We start from the raw sequence: 15,931 nt of genomic DNA, 5'->3' as shown, positions 1-15,931 counted from the left end.
TCAGCTTTTCGCGTGAGGTGGCCAAAGTATTGGAGTTTCAGCTTCAGCATCAGTCCTTCCAATGAACACCCAGGACTGATCTCCTGGTTGGATCTCCTTGCAGTCCAAGGGACTCTTCAAGAGTCTTCTCCAACACCACAGTTCAAAAGCATCAATTCTTTGGCGCTCAGCTTTCTTGACAGTCCAGCTCTCACATCCATACATGACCACTGGAAAAACCATAGCCTTGACTAGATGGACCTTTGTTGGCAAAGTAATGTCTCTGCTTTTGAATATGCTATCTAGGTTGGCCATAACTTTCCTTCCAAGAAGTAAGTGTCTTTTAATTTCATGGCTGCAATCACCATCTGCAGTGATTTTGGAGCCCCAAAAAACTGATACTGTTTCCACTGTTTCCCCATCTATTTCCCATGAAGTGATGGGACCAGATGCCATGATCTTTGTTTTCTGAATGTTGAGCTTTAAGCCAACTTTTTCACTCTCCTCTTTCACTTTCATCAAGAGGCTTTTTATTTCCTCTTCACTTTCTGCCATAAGGGTGGTGTCATCTGCATATCTGAGGTTATTGATATTTCTCCCAGCAAGCAATCTTGATTCTAGCTTGTGTTTCTTCCAGTCCAGCGTTTCACATGATGTACTCTGCGTATAAGTTAAATAAGCAGGGTGACAACATACAGCCTTGACGTACTCCTTTTCCTATTTGGAACCAATCTGTTGTTCCATGTCCAGTTCTAACTGTTGCTTCCTGATCTACATACAGATTTCTCAGAGACAGCTTAGGTGGTCTGGTATTCCTATCTCTTTCAGAATTTTCCACAGTTTATTGTGATCTACACAGTCAAAGGCTTTGACATAGTCAGTAAAGCAGAAATAGAGGTTTTTCTGGAACTCTCTTGTTTTTTTGATGATCCAGCGGATGTTGGCAATTTGATCTCTGGTTCCTCTGGCTTTTCTAAAACCAGCTTGAACATCTGGAAGTTCACAGTTCACGTATTGCTGAAGCCTGGCTTGGAGAATATTGAGCATTATTTTACTAGCGTGTGAGATGAGTGCAATTGTGCGGTAGTTTGAGCATTCTTTGGCATTGCCTTTCTTCGGGATTGGAATGAAAACTGACCTTTTTCAGTCCTGTGGCCACTGCTGAGTTTTCCAAATTTGATGACATATTGAGTACAGCACTTCCACAGCATCATCTTTCAGGATTTGAAATAACTCAACTGGAATTCCATCACCTCCACTAGCTTTGTTCATAGTGATGCTTTCTAAGGCCCACTTGACTTCACATTCCAGGATGTCTGGCTCTAGGTGAGTGATCACACCATCGTGATTATCCGGGTCATGAAGATCTTTTTTGTACAGTTCTTCTGTGACTTCTTGCCACTTCTTCTTAATATCTTCTGCTTCTGCTAGGTCCATACGATTTCTGTCCTTTATTGAGTCCATCTTTGCATGAAATGTGCCCTTGGCATCTCTAATTTTCTTGAAGAAATCTCTAGTCTTTCCCATTCTGTTGTTTTCCTCTATTTTCTTGCATTGATCGCTGAGGAAGGCTTTCTTATCTCTATGAATTACATCCCCAGGACTTACTTATCTTATAATTGGAAGCTTGTAGCTTCTGACCACAATCACTCATAATGCCCTCCCCACTCATTGTTTTATTTACTCATTGTAAAGGATAAACTTTCCTTTTTCTTCTGCAATGGAGGAGCCAGGTGGAGTGGGAAAGGGGTGGGGTGGGGTGGGGTGGGGTGGGATGGGATGGGGTCCAGCTGGTTCTTTTCTGTTTTAATTGAGATATAATTCATGTAACATACATGTGCCATTCTGAAGTGTAGACGTTAGTGGTTTTTAGTGTATTCACTATGTTGTACAACTATCACACTATCTAGTTCCAGAACATTTCCATCATCCCCAAAAGAAACTACATAGCTATTAGCAGTCTGTCCCTTGGTACTACTTTTTGTTTCTATGAATATGCCTATTCTGGGCATTTCATATATGTGAAATTGCACAACATGTGGCCTTTTGTGTCTGGCTTCTTTCACTTAGCATAATGTTTTCAAGGTTCATTTGTATTGCAGCATATAACAGTACTTCATTTATTTTTATAGCCAAATAATGTTCCATTGTGTAGTTATACAACGTTTTGTATTATCTGTTCATGAGTTGATGCCATCTGGTTCTTAAATAGACTTTCAATTACTCCTTCTGTTTTTAGCCCCATCTTTATCCCTACTTCCATAAGTACCTGATGCTACAAGTTCTGAGCTTTTTGGAGATTATCTTCAATTTTTCATTCTGTAGGTTTATGCTTCCTTACTTCTGCTATTGTTTCAGTGGGATTTGGGGAAGAGAGGCAGCAGAGGAATAACCAATGCTCACAATTTGAGAGGTAGGATTTCTGTGCTTGGTCAGACCCAGTAGTCATTAAGTCATGGAACGATCGAGCTAGAAAAACTTTTACAGATCACCAATGAGTTCTCCACTTAGGAAAAAAAAAATCTTTCGTTGAGGAAAGTAAGACCCACAAAACCCAGTAAATTGTTAAGGGTCGTACAACTGGTAGTCAAGGTAGGACCTTGACCCTCTTCCTGCCTTCTACCCTAGTTTCTTACACTCAATTTAGACTGTTTATTTTAAAATTTGGTATTGCCCCATGGGAACCATTGCTCAGATTTGTCCTCTGCTACTTCTTTCTTAGAGATTCTAGTCCAGGCGTTTGCCTAAGCCTGGTCTTCTGGACAGCCCAGCTTTTAGAGAAGAGTACCCCAGTTATGCACATGTGTAGCCTCTGGGAGCCCTCACTCTGTTTAGAACAGTATGTGTATTTCCAGCTCACAGGACTGGGTTTGTTAGACTAGCCTAAAATACCATGAACTTGAGAGCTTTTTTCTTCCCCCACGAAACACCAGCAAATTACATATCTTAGTTCAATATGTTAGCTCAACAGTTGTGTCCCCTGCAGGGTATTCAGCTGGGCTGAAAGGGAGGCAGTGTCCGTACCTGATGCCTTGCTACCTAAATTCTGTCTTATCTGTGGTTTGGAGCAGTCCTCTTTAGATGGGTTCTCAAATCTCAGTCTCTTGTTAAAATTGGGTATGTGAGAAGTTCAGCCATTTTAAGAATACTAATTGCATGAATTGGACTAGGTGTGGTGCCCTGATGATATCAAGTAGGAGGCAAAGCATCAATAAGGGTAGTGTCCATATGTACAAATCTAAAGTTAGTCTGACAAAGAAAATACATTGAGAAAGAAAGTGAAGAAATTTGTCTCAGGGGAACACATAGGGGTAACAGATGGTTTCTGTTGCTCTTTCTTTGAAAGCCTGGTAAACAGTTTTCCTGGGTTAATAGTGCCTTAGAAGAGGCCTGTGGCTTGTCCATATGGGGGGCAGCTCATTATCTGCATTCTGGATATTTGTGAGTGTCTGTCTCCTGAGCACCACAGTCATCTGGTGATGGGGGGCCAAGGTACAGGCTGTCTCTTCAAGGAGTGGTTGTCTTCTTCACTTCATGCAGGAGCTGTGAATTTACCTCAACTTTGTACAAGAAGACAGTGATGAGAGCAGTGTAAGATGGTTTTCTTTAGATACCAAAACTCTGCTTGTTAGTCTGTGTCATTTTAAAGCTGTCTCTATTTAAAAAGTTCTGATAGTAATGAAGTTGTCATCTAAAAGTAATAACAAGTTAATTTAGTTAGAAATTTGCATTTCCTTCTCTTTCTACGTTGTGCCCTGTTAGAGTTGACAGAAGGTCATCTCTGATTTGTGCACAAGTTCAGAAATTATCTACAAGACAAGGAAAATTGAAATGCTGGGGCAGGAAGTGAATTGAAGATACAACAGTTGGTTTTCAACATGCACTGGAAACCTAAGTATAAGTTGGTAGTAATACTATTCAGTTGGGCAATCAATTTCAGAAATGTTTATAACAGGAAAAATATAGTGAAATCTTTTAATGCAGGAAAGAAATTGATTATAGCATGAGTAGCACTGAATTGGTGACCAGTGTCACTAACAGGATCAGTTCTAGGACATCCCAGGTTGTCATTATGCAAAGGATAGCATAATCATCTGATTATATCCATTCCCAAGGGCTTCTCTGGTGGCTCAGTCGTAAAGAACCCACCTGCCAATGCAGGAGAATCAGGTTCAATCCCTGGGTCAGAAAGATCCCCTGGAGAAGGAAATTGCAACCCACTCCAGTACTCTGGCCTGGGAAATCCCATGGACAGAGGAGCCTGGCGGGCAACTGAGCATGCTCACACGCATGCATACATCTATTTCTAGGGAAAAAAATTTCATCACTCTTGCTGTAGATAATGTGAACTAGACCTTATAGGATTGGTGGTGTTGAGGTGAGAATAGGTAGTTTATATGACGCTTCTGTCTTAGAGAGGGAGAACATAGCTGTCTTCAAAGAACTCTGTCCCAGGTTTAGCTTTGAACGCTGGATTTGTGTTGCCTGCAGCTTCGGCTTTAAAACCTTGGCTGGTTGTTTAAAACATTAAAACACTTTTTTAAAATTAAAGACATGCTTTTTAAATACATTAAACTTTTTATTTGAGGTAATTGTAGAATCAGTTATGCTGCTGAAAGAAATAATACAGGGAGATTATTTTCCTTTACCCGATGGTAACATCTTGAAAAACTGTAGTATAGTGTCACAACCAGTATATTAACATTGATACATGTTAATATCAGGATATTAGCATCCTGATACAGTCAGGATACAGGATAGTTCTGTCACCACAAGAATTCTTGGAGTTGCGCTTTTGTAGCCTCCCTCCACCCATCCCTGACTTCTGATCATTCATTTCTGTGATGAATGAATGAATACCACTATTGATCTGTTCATTTCTTTAATTTTGTCATTACAAGAATGTCATATAAATGGAATCATACAGTATATAACCTGTTCTTATTCTTGTAAGTGCAGGTCTGCAGCAGTGAATTCTCTCAGCTTTGTTTTACCTGAAATGTGTTAATTTTTGCCTTCAATTTTGAAGGATTTTTGTTTGTGAAATTCTAGATTGACAAGGCTTTTTTTTTTCTTTTAGTATATGTAGAATGTTTTCCATGTCTTATAATCACTATTGTTTCTGATAAAAAGCAGTAGTAATTTCAATCATTTTTCTTCTTAATGTAATACATTCTTTTTCTTTGGCTCCATTCAAGATTTTCTCTTAAAGTTTTTCTTTTTTCAAGAGTTTAATTGCATATCATTTTCTTGGTATTTATCCTGCTTGGAATTGTTGACTGAGCTTCTTGACTCTGTAAATTTATATCTTTTACCAAATTAGGGAAATTTTTGATCATTATTTCTTCAAATATTCTGTTTAACCTGATTTGCTCTTCTTTCCTTTGGGGCTCCAATTATATTTATGTTAGACTTGCTGTCTCTCATATCTCTGGTTTCCCTCCCTTGCCCCCCCTTTTCTTTCTAATCTTTTTTCTTTATGTTTTACAGTTTGGTTACTTTGTGGTTGATTTGTTTTTCAGTTCACTAACTCTTCTGCATCTCCATTCTACTTTTCCCATCCATTTAATTATAGTATCTATTTCTTTGCTGAGATTTACTGGCTTTTCATTCATTATGAACACCCCTCTTTTAAATCCTTGACTGCTAATCCAAACATTTGGGTCAATGCAAAGTCAGTTTCTTTTGACTCTTCTCTTGAGAATGGGTCATGTTTCTTGTTTCTTTATATGCTAACCAATTTTAGATTGTGTCCTTGACATTGTGTATGGTATGTTATAGAAACTCTGAATTCTGTCACTTTCCTCCAGAGAACATTGAATTTTGTTCGTTTCCCAGCAGTGAGCAGCAGCTTAAATCTCAGTTCAGTTCTTTTAGCCCTAATTTAGCTGTTTGGGGTCTGTTCCATGCCCTTATGGTTTAGGGATCAGTCAGAGACTTGAGCAGCATTTATACAGTTAGTGGTACCCCTCTCTGGCTCTCCTTGGAATTTCCCTCCCTCACTTCTCAGCTGTTGTGGTTGCCTTTAAAGTCTGTTCTCTGGTTCTTCAAGCTAATAAGACTGGATTTTTATCTGAATTTTAGCTACCTCTCATGGCACAGACTCGGACCTGCCTAGCCAAAAGGGGACTCTTTTCCAGTGTTATTACCTTTTCCCCAGGGTTGACCCTCCATCTCCTTTCATAATCTGCCTGTTTTTTGTTCTCTGTTACCTTTGGATGGGCTTCAATAGTGGCTCAGACTGTAGAGAATCTGCCTGTAGTGCAGGAAACCTGGATTTGGTCCCTGGATGGGAAGATGCCTTGGAGAAGGGAATGGCAACCCACTCCAGTATTCTCGCCTGGGAAATTGCATGGACAGAGAAGCCTGGTGGGCTATGGTCCATGGGGTTGCAAAGAGTCAGACAAGACTGAACTACTAACACACACACACACACACACATCCCTTTGGGTAGTTGTTTTTTATATTTTGTCTGGAGTTCATAGTTTATCTGTAAGAGAGTTGGTGTCATAGGAGACTTTCTGCCATGGCTGGAAGTAGAACTTCCATCAAACTAGATATAAATTACTCTTTTGACAAAGTCAGTTTTTTGTTGTTGTTTGTTTATTTTTTTAAATTTTAGTTTCACCGATATTTATATAATCCTCCCTATGTCCTCCAAGGGGCCAGATATAAACATGTTTTTAGCTTTTTAAAAAAAAAAAAACTTCAAATTTTATATAAAGCTCCCTTAGTGTATCCCATCTCTGACTACTATAGTTTAGAAATTAGATACTCATTTTATTTGGTGTATCTAATCCAAGATGTAGGTATAACAGATGTATTCTATAAACAGTTTCCCAGGAAATAATGGTTACTTTTATTTTGCTTGAATCTAAGCTAACACTATGATCTGGAGAAGTTAGGTGGTTCAGCATAAACCAGGTTGAGATTTAACTATATTGGGTCTTCCTCAGATAGACCTACCTTTTCATATCCCCTCTACCACTTAAAAATATAAACATAATAAGTTTAATATAAATGTGGAGGTCTTGATGAACATTTTCTGATGACCTGGACTTCAGACAGAAGTTTTGAGGTATTTTCTATTTTAACTTGCTCACATGAAGCAATCAACAAATAATGTCCTAATTTGGGTCATTATCAACCTGGAAAGCAGTTATTTAGTAGTATGTGTATTTCATTTTAGACTCTGTGAAAACCTGCTCATTTAGGTTAACTTTTAAGTGGTGAAAACATTTTCTGCCCATATTAGAAATATTTGGAGCTGTGCTTTTAACTTGAGTCATGAAATCCTTTGAGATCTGATAGAAATTGTGTTTTCTCCCCAGAAAAATGCAGACGTCTTCCTACAAAAATTTGTAAAGCATTGCAGAGTTTAGGGGTTCCTTTGAAGCTTCTCAGCATCAGCATCCCTCATTCAGGGTTATTCAAATCAAGCTAGTACCAAGAAGCTAATAGCAATACAAATGTCAGTTTGTTTCTGGCTTGGCCAAAGCAGGACAAGTAAACAAAGAACCTATTAGAAGTCCTTGTAAGGCATGCAGGCTTTTAAAGAAAATCTGTTGTGATTTTATCTGAACTGTACTTTCCAGGGGGCAGATTCACAAAGATAGATTGATACCTAGTTGACTAATTTTTCAGTTGTTGTTAGAAATGTGCCTTTTGATGTTCAGACCCGCTGACATTTGTGTTGGGCAAATAATTAGTTATTGTTTATAGAACAATGGAACAGCTGTGGTTGTGATGTCATATTCCTGGTATTGTTTATATTTCCAGAGGTCTAAATAACAGGATTTAAGGGACCTGTGACACGTGTAGCTTCGTGTAGGTTCGAGGAGATAGGGCTATCTAGATGTTCCTGAGGCAATATGTGTGTGTTGCTTATTCTCTGAAAAATTCAGCCCTCAGTAAATGAACAGCGATTAAGTTGTTTTTAATAAAAAGATCTTAGGTTTGTGATCTCCTTCCTCTATTACTTTATGACACTTCATATGGTGTCTATAATGAACATGATTTGGTCTCAGGGCCCTTATACCTGTTCTTTACACATCGCCTTTCCCCTTGCAGTGAAAATACTATGCTTCTGCTACTGGTTCAGTCTAATACACAGCAGGACTTTTGTCTAAGAGGCACTGTCTGCTGTGCGTTTACTCAGAACCTGACTATTTAACAAGACTTCTTTACTCAGCTTGTTTAAAGAAGGAGCAGGAAGTGGAGAGGTAGTGGTGGGGACAGAGGATCTGAGGACCACTTCTGTGATCATAGCTTTCCTCCTCCTTTTTGTCTACATTCCAGGTCAGCTCATCATGTTCACTTTTAGCTCCATTCTTCATCTCACTGCTTTGAAATTCTCCCCCTAAATAGTCCCCTGTTTCATCTTTTGAATGCTCTTCAGGTCTTAGGGGGTACCTCATAGCCCTCTGAGGAAAATGTCTTTCTCTGAAGGCTTTCATATAGGACATTGCTAACAGCCCTGACTTCTGTGTATGTTCAGATATTTTGTGGTTTTTACTGAGGGGATTTTTTAGCCTACTAAGAAAGAAATGAGAAAACTGACAATTAAAAGTAAAGAAGCTTATGAGGAAGAAATAGTTTATCTTCTCTCAGAATTGGATGCAGTTTAAAAATACATTCTGAGAATGTCAGAATGTAGACAAGATCTTTTGTCAGCTGCTTGCAGTTTAATTACTTTGTACAGTGAGTGCAGGCTTGCATGAGTGGGCTCTTTGCACTCTGCAGGTGTTAGTGAAAGCTCTGAGACTTGCTTGACATAGCTGTAGAGCTTTGTTGCATTGCTTCCAATATCACCAGCTGCCTGCTGATTTTGCAAGTTTTCTTCAGTGAAGATTACCAAATGTATTTTGAGAAATGAAACTTGCTAGATACGAGTTTCAGAAAAATCAGTTTGAAAGAAGGGATTGGATGTGAGAGAAATTGAAATTGTAGAACTTGGCTTTATTAACAGAAAGAAGATTGGGCCTTGTCAGAAGTTGAAAATTATGAATAAGTGGGCTTATGATGACAGTGATGGACAGAACCTGACAGAAAATGGATGTGAAAGTTTTAATTATAAAAGCAGTAACTTTCTGACTGGAATGACTATTAGTTTCTGGAACAGGTGCCTTAGAATTAATATAAACTTTTTTTTCCCAGAAACCTTCAAGATGCCTCTAGGCTGATTGAAAGTGAAGGACTCTCTGACTTTAGGTTCATCCCAATCTTGTGTTGGTGAGAAGTGCATCTCCCTTAATAATCACCAGCCTCCTGGGGTTCTAAGCCAACTTAGAAAAACTTTAGTTGGAGCAGAGTTTATTCTGGCAACTGGAAGCACATGAACAGGATCCTGTGCAAGTGTGCTCTGAATGGATAAATCACATAAGTGGAGCCTCCTACCTAATAACCTCCCTGCAAAATTGTTATTTGTGTGTGTTCTTTTTCCTATAGAATGTTTCATATACGTTTGATGGAACGGTTCTTGAAGATAGGTGGTTCATCTCTATCCTCCACAGTACCTAAGGCCCTTGTATAACATGATTACTCAGTAAATAGATATGTAATTCAATTGAATTGTCCTTGGTCATGTTTCCCACATATTTTCCCATGATAACTAGTAAATTTATATGTTTGAAATATTTAGGTGCATTTAATTTGTCCCCTTCTCCCTCATTCTTTGGGAAAAACAATATTTGGTGGTATACTTTCAGAGAAAGCACTAGTGGCTTTATAGTACTTTAACATCTGTTGAGTTCTTTTTCCCATTATACTATATTGTAATGTTTTTCAAACTGAATCGTGGCCATTAGTAGGTCTGCAGGTAGCATTTTGGTTTTAAATGATATAGAGTAGAAATTATGAAAAGACATCTCATGTAGTAAGGGTAAGTATTTTTTGGGTGAAATTTTTAAGTGAATTTATGTATACATATTATGTATGTGTTTATTGCTTCATGATATAAACTTTGTTTCATACTGGAGTCATGGTCAAAAAAGTTTGATTAACATTGCTTTATTGTAATCCTGTGTTATTTTATTTATCATGTAGCATTATGCCAGTACATACAGGCTTCTAAAGCCAGGGATGGTGCCAGCTCTTTCATTTCAAGTACAACTGAAGGTAAAAACAAACTTGAAAACACCCATAGCATTCTGGTGGCTCTTATATAAGTCTCTCCGGCGGCATTTTGTACCCTTTGGCATTCTAACTTTCTTATGCTTTTTTCGACCAATAGATTTTTCATATTCCTATCCTTCTAGGTGGTGGGTTCTTTGATTCTTCCTCTTTTCTTCTTAATGTCCTTATTTCTGTCTACTCTTAATGTTTTTAGGAAGGGATGGAGGAAACAAAGGAGGAATTCAGAAATTTCAAATGATTCTCAACTGACAAATAACTCATTTATCCTGAAAAATCCGCCTTGTATTTTTTCAGAGATCATAGAAATGCATACTTTATTTTTAATTTAAAATAATTTATGCTTCTGTCATGTTTTCAGTTGACTTTTACCAAAGTAAATGTTGCTTTTGGGGGGTGGGGGTGGGAAACAATGATATAATCCTTCATCTTCCCTTGTGTTTTCTCCCTTCTTCTCCCAATAAGATTAACTATTGGATTTGTAGTAATGATTTCATTTTAAACAAAAGCCAAGGTATCTAGCAGTGTCCAGTATTAACCATGCTAAACTTTTCCAGCTTCCTTACTGATCTATAATCTAATAACTATAATGCCTTTCCTGTTCTTAGATGGTTGACATACTAACCCTTTTGCCTTCATTTCTGTACCTTGCTGGACTGCCAAGCTCTAATATTCATAACCCTGTGGTTTCAAGGGACTTTGTGGAGATGATTTGCTCTGTTGTTTTTCTTGCAGGAGAAAATTTTGAGCAGACACCATTGAGACGAACATTCAAGTCTAAGGTCCTTGCACGATATCCTGAGAATGTGGACTGGAATCCCTTTGACCAAGATGCAGTGGGAATGGTTAGTATTTGTTAGCTACAAGTGTGAGATAATTTACGGAGTAATTTACAGTAGGATTGTAAGTTCAGACTATGGTAGCTATGATTCCACCAAGGATCAATAACTTCTGAAGATGGGGTAATATGCATGTTGTTCATGATTCTGCATTTTGATCACTTTATCAAATACTCAGAATATATCAGCTATACCAAAATTCACAGTGTGCTTCTGTTGAGTCAGACAAGTACTTAGTATTGGGTTAATGAACTTTTTTTGTGAGATTGAGCTCTTAGTTGCTTACAGCATTGATACTGTATGTTGAGATTTAAATCTTAATTTGTACTGTATATATCTGAGTAATATGGCAGAAATGAATCTTTGTTTTAGTATAATTTTAGCACCCAGCTGGTGCCAGTGGTAAAGAACCTGCCTGCTAGTGCAGGAGACCAAAGAAACATGGGTTCAATCCCTGGGTTGGGAAGATCCTCTGGAGAAGGAAATGGCAACACATTCCACTGTTCTCCCTGGAAAATCCCATGAACAAAGAAGCCTGGTGGGCTACAGTCCATGGAGTCACAAAGAGTCAGACATGACTGAAGTGACTTAGTACACAGATAAGGCAGCATTTTTAATCTCTAGAAGAATACTACTATGAATAACATTTATTGAGTATTCAACTTATGCTAGGTACTGTGATAAGTACTTGACATGAATTAACTCATTTAATTCTCATAGTACCCCTTACGTGGGCTACCCTGGTGGCTCAGTGGTAAAGAACACATGTACCAATGCAGGAGATGTGAGTTTAATCCCTGGGTTGGAAAGATCCCCTGGGGAAGGAAATGGCAATCCACTCCAGTGTGCTTGCCTGGGAAATCCCATGGATAGAGGAGCCTGGTGGGTTACAGTCCATGGGGTCGCAATGAGTTGGACACGACCTAGTGACTAAACAGCAAAAAATGAAATCCTTCATGTAGATAATATTAAATAAACACAGACACACTTATTTTATGGGTAAGGAAACTAAGATCCAGAGAGGTTAGGTAATGTGTTCAAGTCACATGGCTAAGGAGCTGTTTGAGTAAGCTTAAATACTAGTTCCAGAACTCTGCCCTTGACCACATCTTTGTACTTCATTATTTTTTAATAGCTTTGTGAGGATGATTTTGTTTGATGGACACAATAAGCCTGTGAAGTAGGCAGAGTAAACAGTATTATCTTCATTTTACAGGGGAGGAATCTGAGTCTAGAGAGCCTCAAGTGTTTTGACTCCTAGTCTGGTTCTTATTTCCTTTTAACATGGTATATTCTAGAAACATTTAGGCTTTGAGAAGTCAAGTTCAAGAATAATGGAAATACCATAATGTAGCTCCTTGTACTTGTTAACCCAGGCTCCTCAAAGTCCATTTGTATGACTAGGTTGGTGAAAAAGTAGAAAATGAAAACTGATTGATTCAGGTCACTTTGATTAGCTGTTCAGTTTCTTTATATAACGCATCTGAGTTAAAGTGAAAAAAGTACGTCTTTATCCTGATTATGTCATCTCTTTGCATTATATGAAATGAACATTTCCCCCCTCCCCCCCTTTTTTTTCCCTCTGAAAAGAGAAGATTTTGTTGATGACAGAATCTTGTGAACTGGATAGAGTCTAAAACTTGGTTTATTTTTACGTATGAAGTTGCATCTATCTGGTTTTTAGATATGTTGCTAGCATCATCTCCTAATACATGCTGTCATGCTTGACCACCTACCTAAATTCTCCAAGCTTTCTTTAACCTTCTTTATGCACTTTTTTTGTGTGTGTGCCCATGAAATACCCGTCTTTCTCTTGTCTACCTAATGAGTTCAGGCATAAGCACATCTCTGAAGCCTTTTCTAATGAAGACTGAGACTGAGTTGTTTTGTGTTCCTCTGGTACTTTGTGTATACTTCTATATAGCCTTGATAACTACAATGTAATTTTAGTTAATAGTGTGTGTCTTAGAATGGGAGTTCTTTAGGGCAGATAGTTTGCTGTGTGGGACTTGATATTCCAGACACACAGCATAGTAGGTGCTCTTTAAGTGTTAATAAATAAGTAGTGATGGTGTTCTGAGAAGAGGAATAGCAGTGTGTTCTCACTCGTTATTTTCTTGTTGTCTTTTACAGCTATGCATGCCCAAAGGGCTGGCATTCAAGACCCAGGCTGATCCCAGGGAGCCTCAGTTCCATGCCTTTATTATCACTAGGGAGGATGGCTCTCGGACCTTCGGGTTTGCTCTCACATTTTATGAGGAGGTGACTAGCAAGCAGATCTGCAGTGCAATGCAGACCCTCTACCACATGCACAATGCAGAGTATGATGTCCTCCACGCCCCACTTGGTGATAGCCGAGACCTCAGTGGCATGGAGGATGGTGATGGCACTCCTGGGACCAAGCTGCAGCGCTTCAACTCCTACGACATTAGCCGGGATACACTCTACGTCTCTAAGTGCATCTGCCTCATCACGCCCATGTCCTTCATGAAAGCATGTCGGAGTGTGCTGGAACAGCTTCACCAGGCAGTCACTTCGCCTCAGCCCCCTCCACTGCCCCTTGAGAGCTACATATACAACGTACTATATGAGGTGCCACTCCCACCTCCTGGCCGGTCCTTGAAGTTTTCTGGGGTCTATGGGCCGATCGTCTGCCAGAGACCAAGTACCAATGAGCTTCCCCTGTTCGACTTTCCTGTCAAAGAGGTCTTTGAACTGCTTGGAGTGGAGAATGTCTTTCAGCTTTTTACTTGTGCCCTTCTGGAGTTTCAAATCCTGCTCTACTCACAGCGTAAGTCAGTGCTTACTAGAGCTCTCTTCCTGCCTAGGGCCTCTCTTTTTTTCCAATCCGGGTAACAGTGGGGGTGACTGTAAAGGCCAAGGGCTGTTAGAGTTTGAGCAGAATCCAGATCTTTTGCTTCCCATGACTCATCAGCTTTTGTAAATTCCAAGTATGTGAATTTTCAACCAATTGCAAAGAACAAATACAAAATTCCCTATTTAGCATCAACTAAATTAACTTGTGGCGCTAGTGGTAAAGAACCCACCTGCCAAAGCAGGAGACAGAAGTGATATGGGTTTGATCCCTGGGTTGGGAAGACCCCCTGGAGGAGGAAATGGCAACCCACTCCAGTATTCTTGCCTAGAGAATCCCATGGACAGAGGAGCCTGGCAGCCTATGGTCCATACAGTCCCAAAGAGTCAGATATGACTGAAGTGACTTAGTATGCACACACGCTGGATGGCAAACTAATGGAACATGAGAGGTCTACCATTTCTTATTGACTAACATCATGGCCTTTTGCTGGACTCTGCAGTCTGAGAGGAGAATCCTGCCTCCTAAAGTCTGACTGATGCTGAAAAGAGGAGGCAGGAGTTGATGTTTGTGGGACATACTTTCTACTAGTTTGTCCTATCACTCTGCAGAGTTGTTTCTGCCCCTTCCTCAGCCTGATGGTAGTGATGACCCTTCATATATTTGAAAAAAATATATTTGAGAAAATGAGAATGTGTTGCTTTTCTCTGTTGTTTGTTATAACTGAATTGTTTTTTATAAATGAGAGGTTAAGTGATTTTGAGCAGCGGATTTGGACAAAACAATAAATAGAGCAGAAGGAAAAAATATTTATTAAGGGAGTGAATTAAGTAACATAAAATTCATTCATTCAGAACATATTTACTGAGAGTGTGTTGTGTGCCAGGTGTTATTCTAGGGGCTAGAAATTCAGGGTGGACAAAATAGATAAACATTCCTGCTATAATAGAACTTACATTTTAGTGGGAAAGAGGTGATTTTTGCTTGCTTGACAAAGATTAGGCCTCTCTGAGTGATCCATGTTAATGTTTGTGGTAAAAGTTTTCCAGTCAAAGAGCACAAAAAATAGAAAGGTTCTGAGACAGAAATGTAGTTGGTATGTCCAGGAACAGTGAGGGTGCCTGATGGATATAATGTTGTGAGAGAGCAGGCGCTTAATAGCAGATGGTGTTAGAGACTTAACAGGAGGCCAAATTGTAGAGTCCTGTAGGCCATTGTAAGGACTTTGTTACTCTGAGATGTTTAGTCATTAGAGGTTTGAAGATTTTTGACTTTTTATTTTGAAATCATTCCCAGCTTATAGAAGAGTTGTAAGAAATGTTCAAAGAGCTCTTGTGTACTCTGCCACAATTCACCAGTTGTTAACATTTGGGTGCATTGTTTGATCATTCCCTCTGTATCTCTGTATGTGTGTGAACGTAAATGAACCATTGAGAGTCACTGTAGATCCCATGTTCCTTGACTCCTTAGTACTTCAGCTTTTATTTTGTAAGAACAAGAACATTTTTTAATATAGCCATAATATGATTAATAAATTTAGAAAATTTAACATTAACAAAATAATAATACTGTATTCAGGTTTCATTTACCACTGTCCAATAATGTCCTTTATGATAAATTTTTAAAAATTGAGGGATAGTTGATACACTATTATGTAAGTTTCAGGCGTACACCATAGTGATTCATGATTTTTAAGGGTTATATTCCAGTTGTAGTTGTTATAAAATATTGTCAGAGAATACAGACAATATTCCCTGTGTTCCCTGCACTGTACAATAGGTCATTGTAGCTTATTTTATACATAATAGTTTTTACCTCTCATTTGTTCTGAGTCTGTTTCTTTTTTGTTATAACCTAGTTTAATTTCTTAGACTCCACAGAAAAGTGAATGATAATTTAAAAAAAATTCCTGGTTCAGAATTTTAGTCCAGTAACATATGTAGTATGCGTATTGCTTTTAGTAGTCAATTCTTCATGTCTCTTATGACTGACATTTTTGTAGAGTACAGGCAAGGTATTTTGTAAAATGAACCTCCATTTGGGTTTTTCTTCTGATGTTTCCTTCTGGCTAGATTCAGGTTATACATTTTTGGCTGTGATATCACAGAAGTGATGTAGTGGTTCTCTCAGTGCATTATATCAAGAGGCACATCATGTCTATTTTTAT

The 15,931-nt window shown here is 38.7% G+C and overlaps 1 protein-coding gene across 3 annotated transcripts in view; it reads left to right on the top strand.

Annotated features, from left to right (window-relative positions):
• The window catches only part of DENND5A (DENN domain containing 5A), a 99,263-nt gene that overhangs the window by 40,547 nt on the left and 42,785 nt on the right, over nucleotides 1-15,931 (top strand). For 2 of the 3 annotated variants that reach the window (XM_018059520.1, XM_018059523.1), the window contains exons 2-4: nucleotides 10,024-10,095; nucleotides 10,846-10,955; nucleotides 13,083-13,740. In XM_018059520.1, the coding sequence (XP_017915009.1) occupies nucleotides 10,024-10,095; nucleotides 10,846-10,955; nucleotides 13,083-13,740 (840 nt within the window). The remainder of the gene's footprint in view (nucleotides 1-10,023; nucleotides 10,096-10,845; nucleotides 10,956-13,082; nucleotides 13,741-15,931) is intronic. The other variant, XM_018059522.1, reaches the window with a different exon arrangement.

Source organism: Capra hircus, chromosome 15 (genome assembly GCF_001704415.2).
Source record: "Capra hircus breed San Clemente chromosome 15, ASM170441v1, whole genome shotgun sequence".
NCBI classification, from domain to species: Eukaryota; Metazoa; Chordata; class Mammalia; order Artiodactyla; family Bovidae; genus Capra; species Capra hircus.
This window is presented reverse-complemented; position numbering and strand designations above follow the sequence as displayed.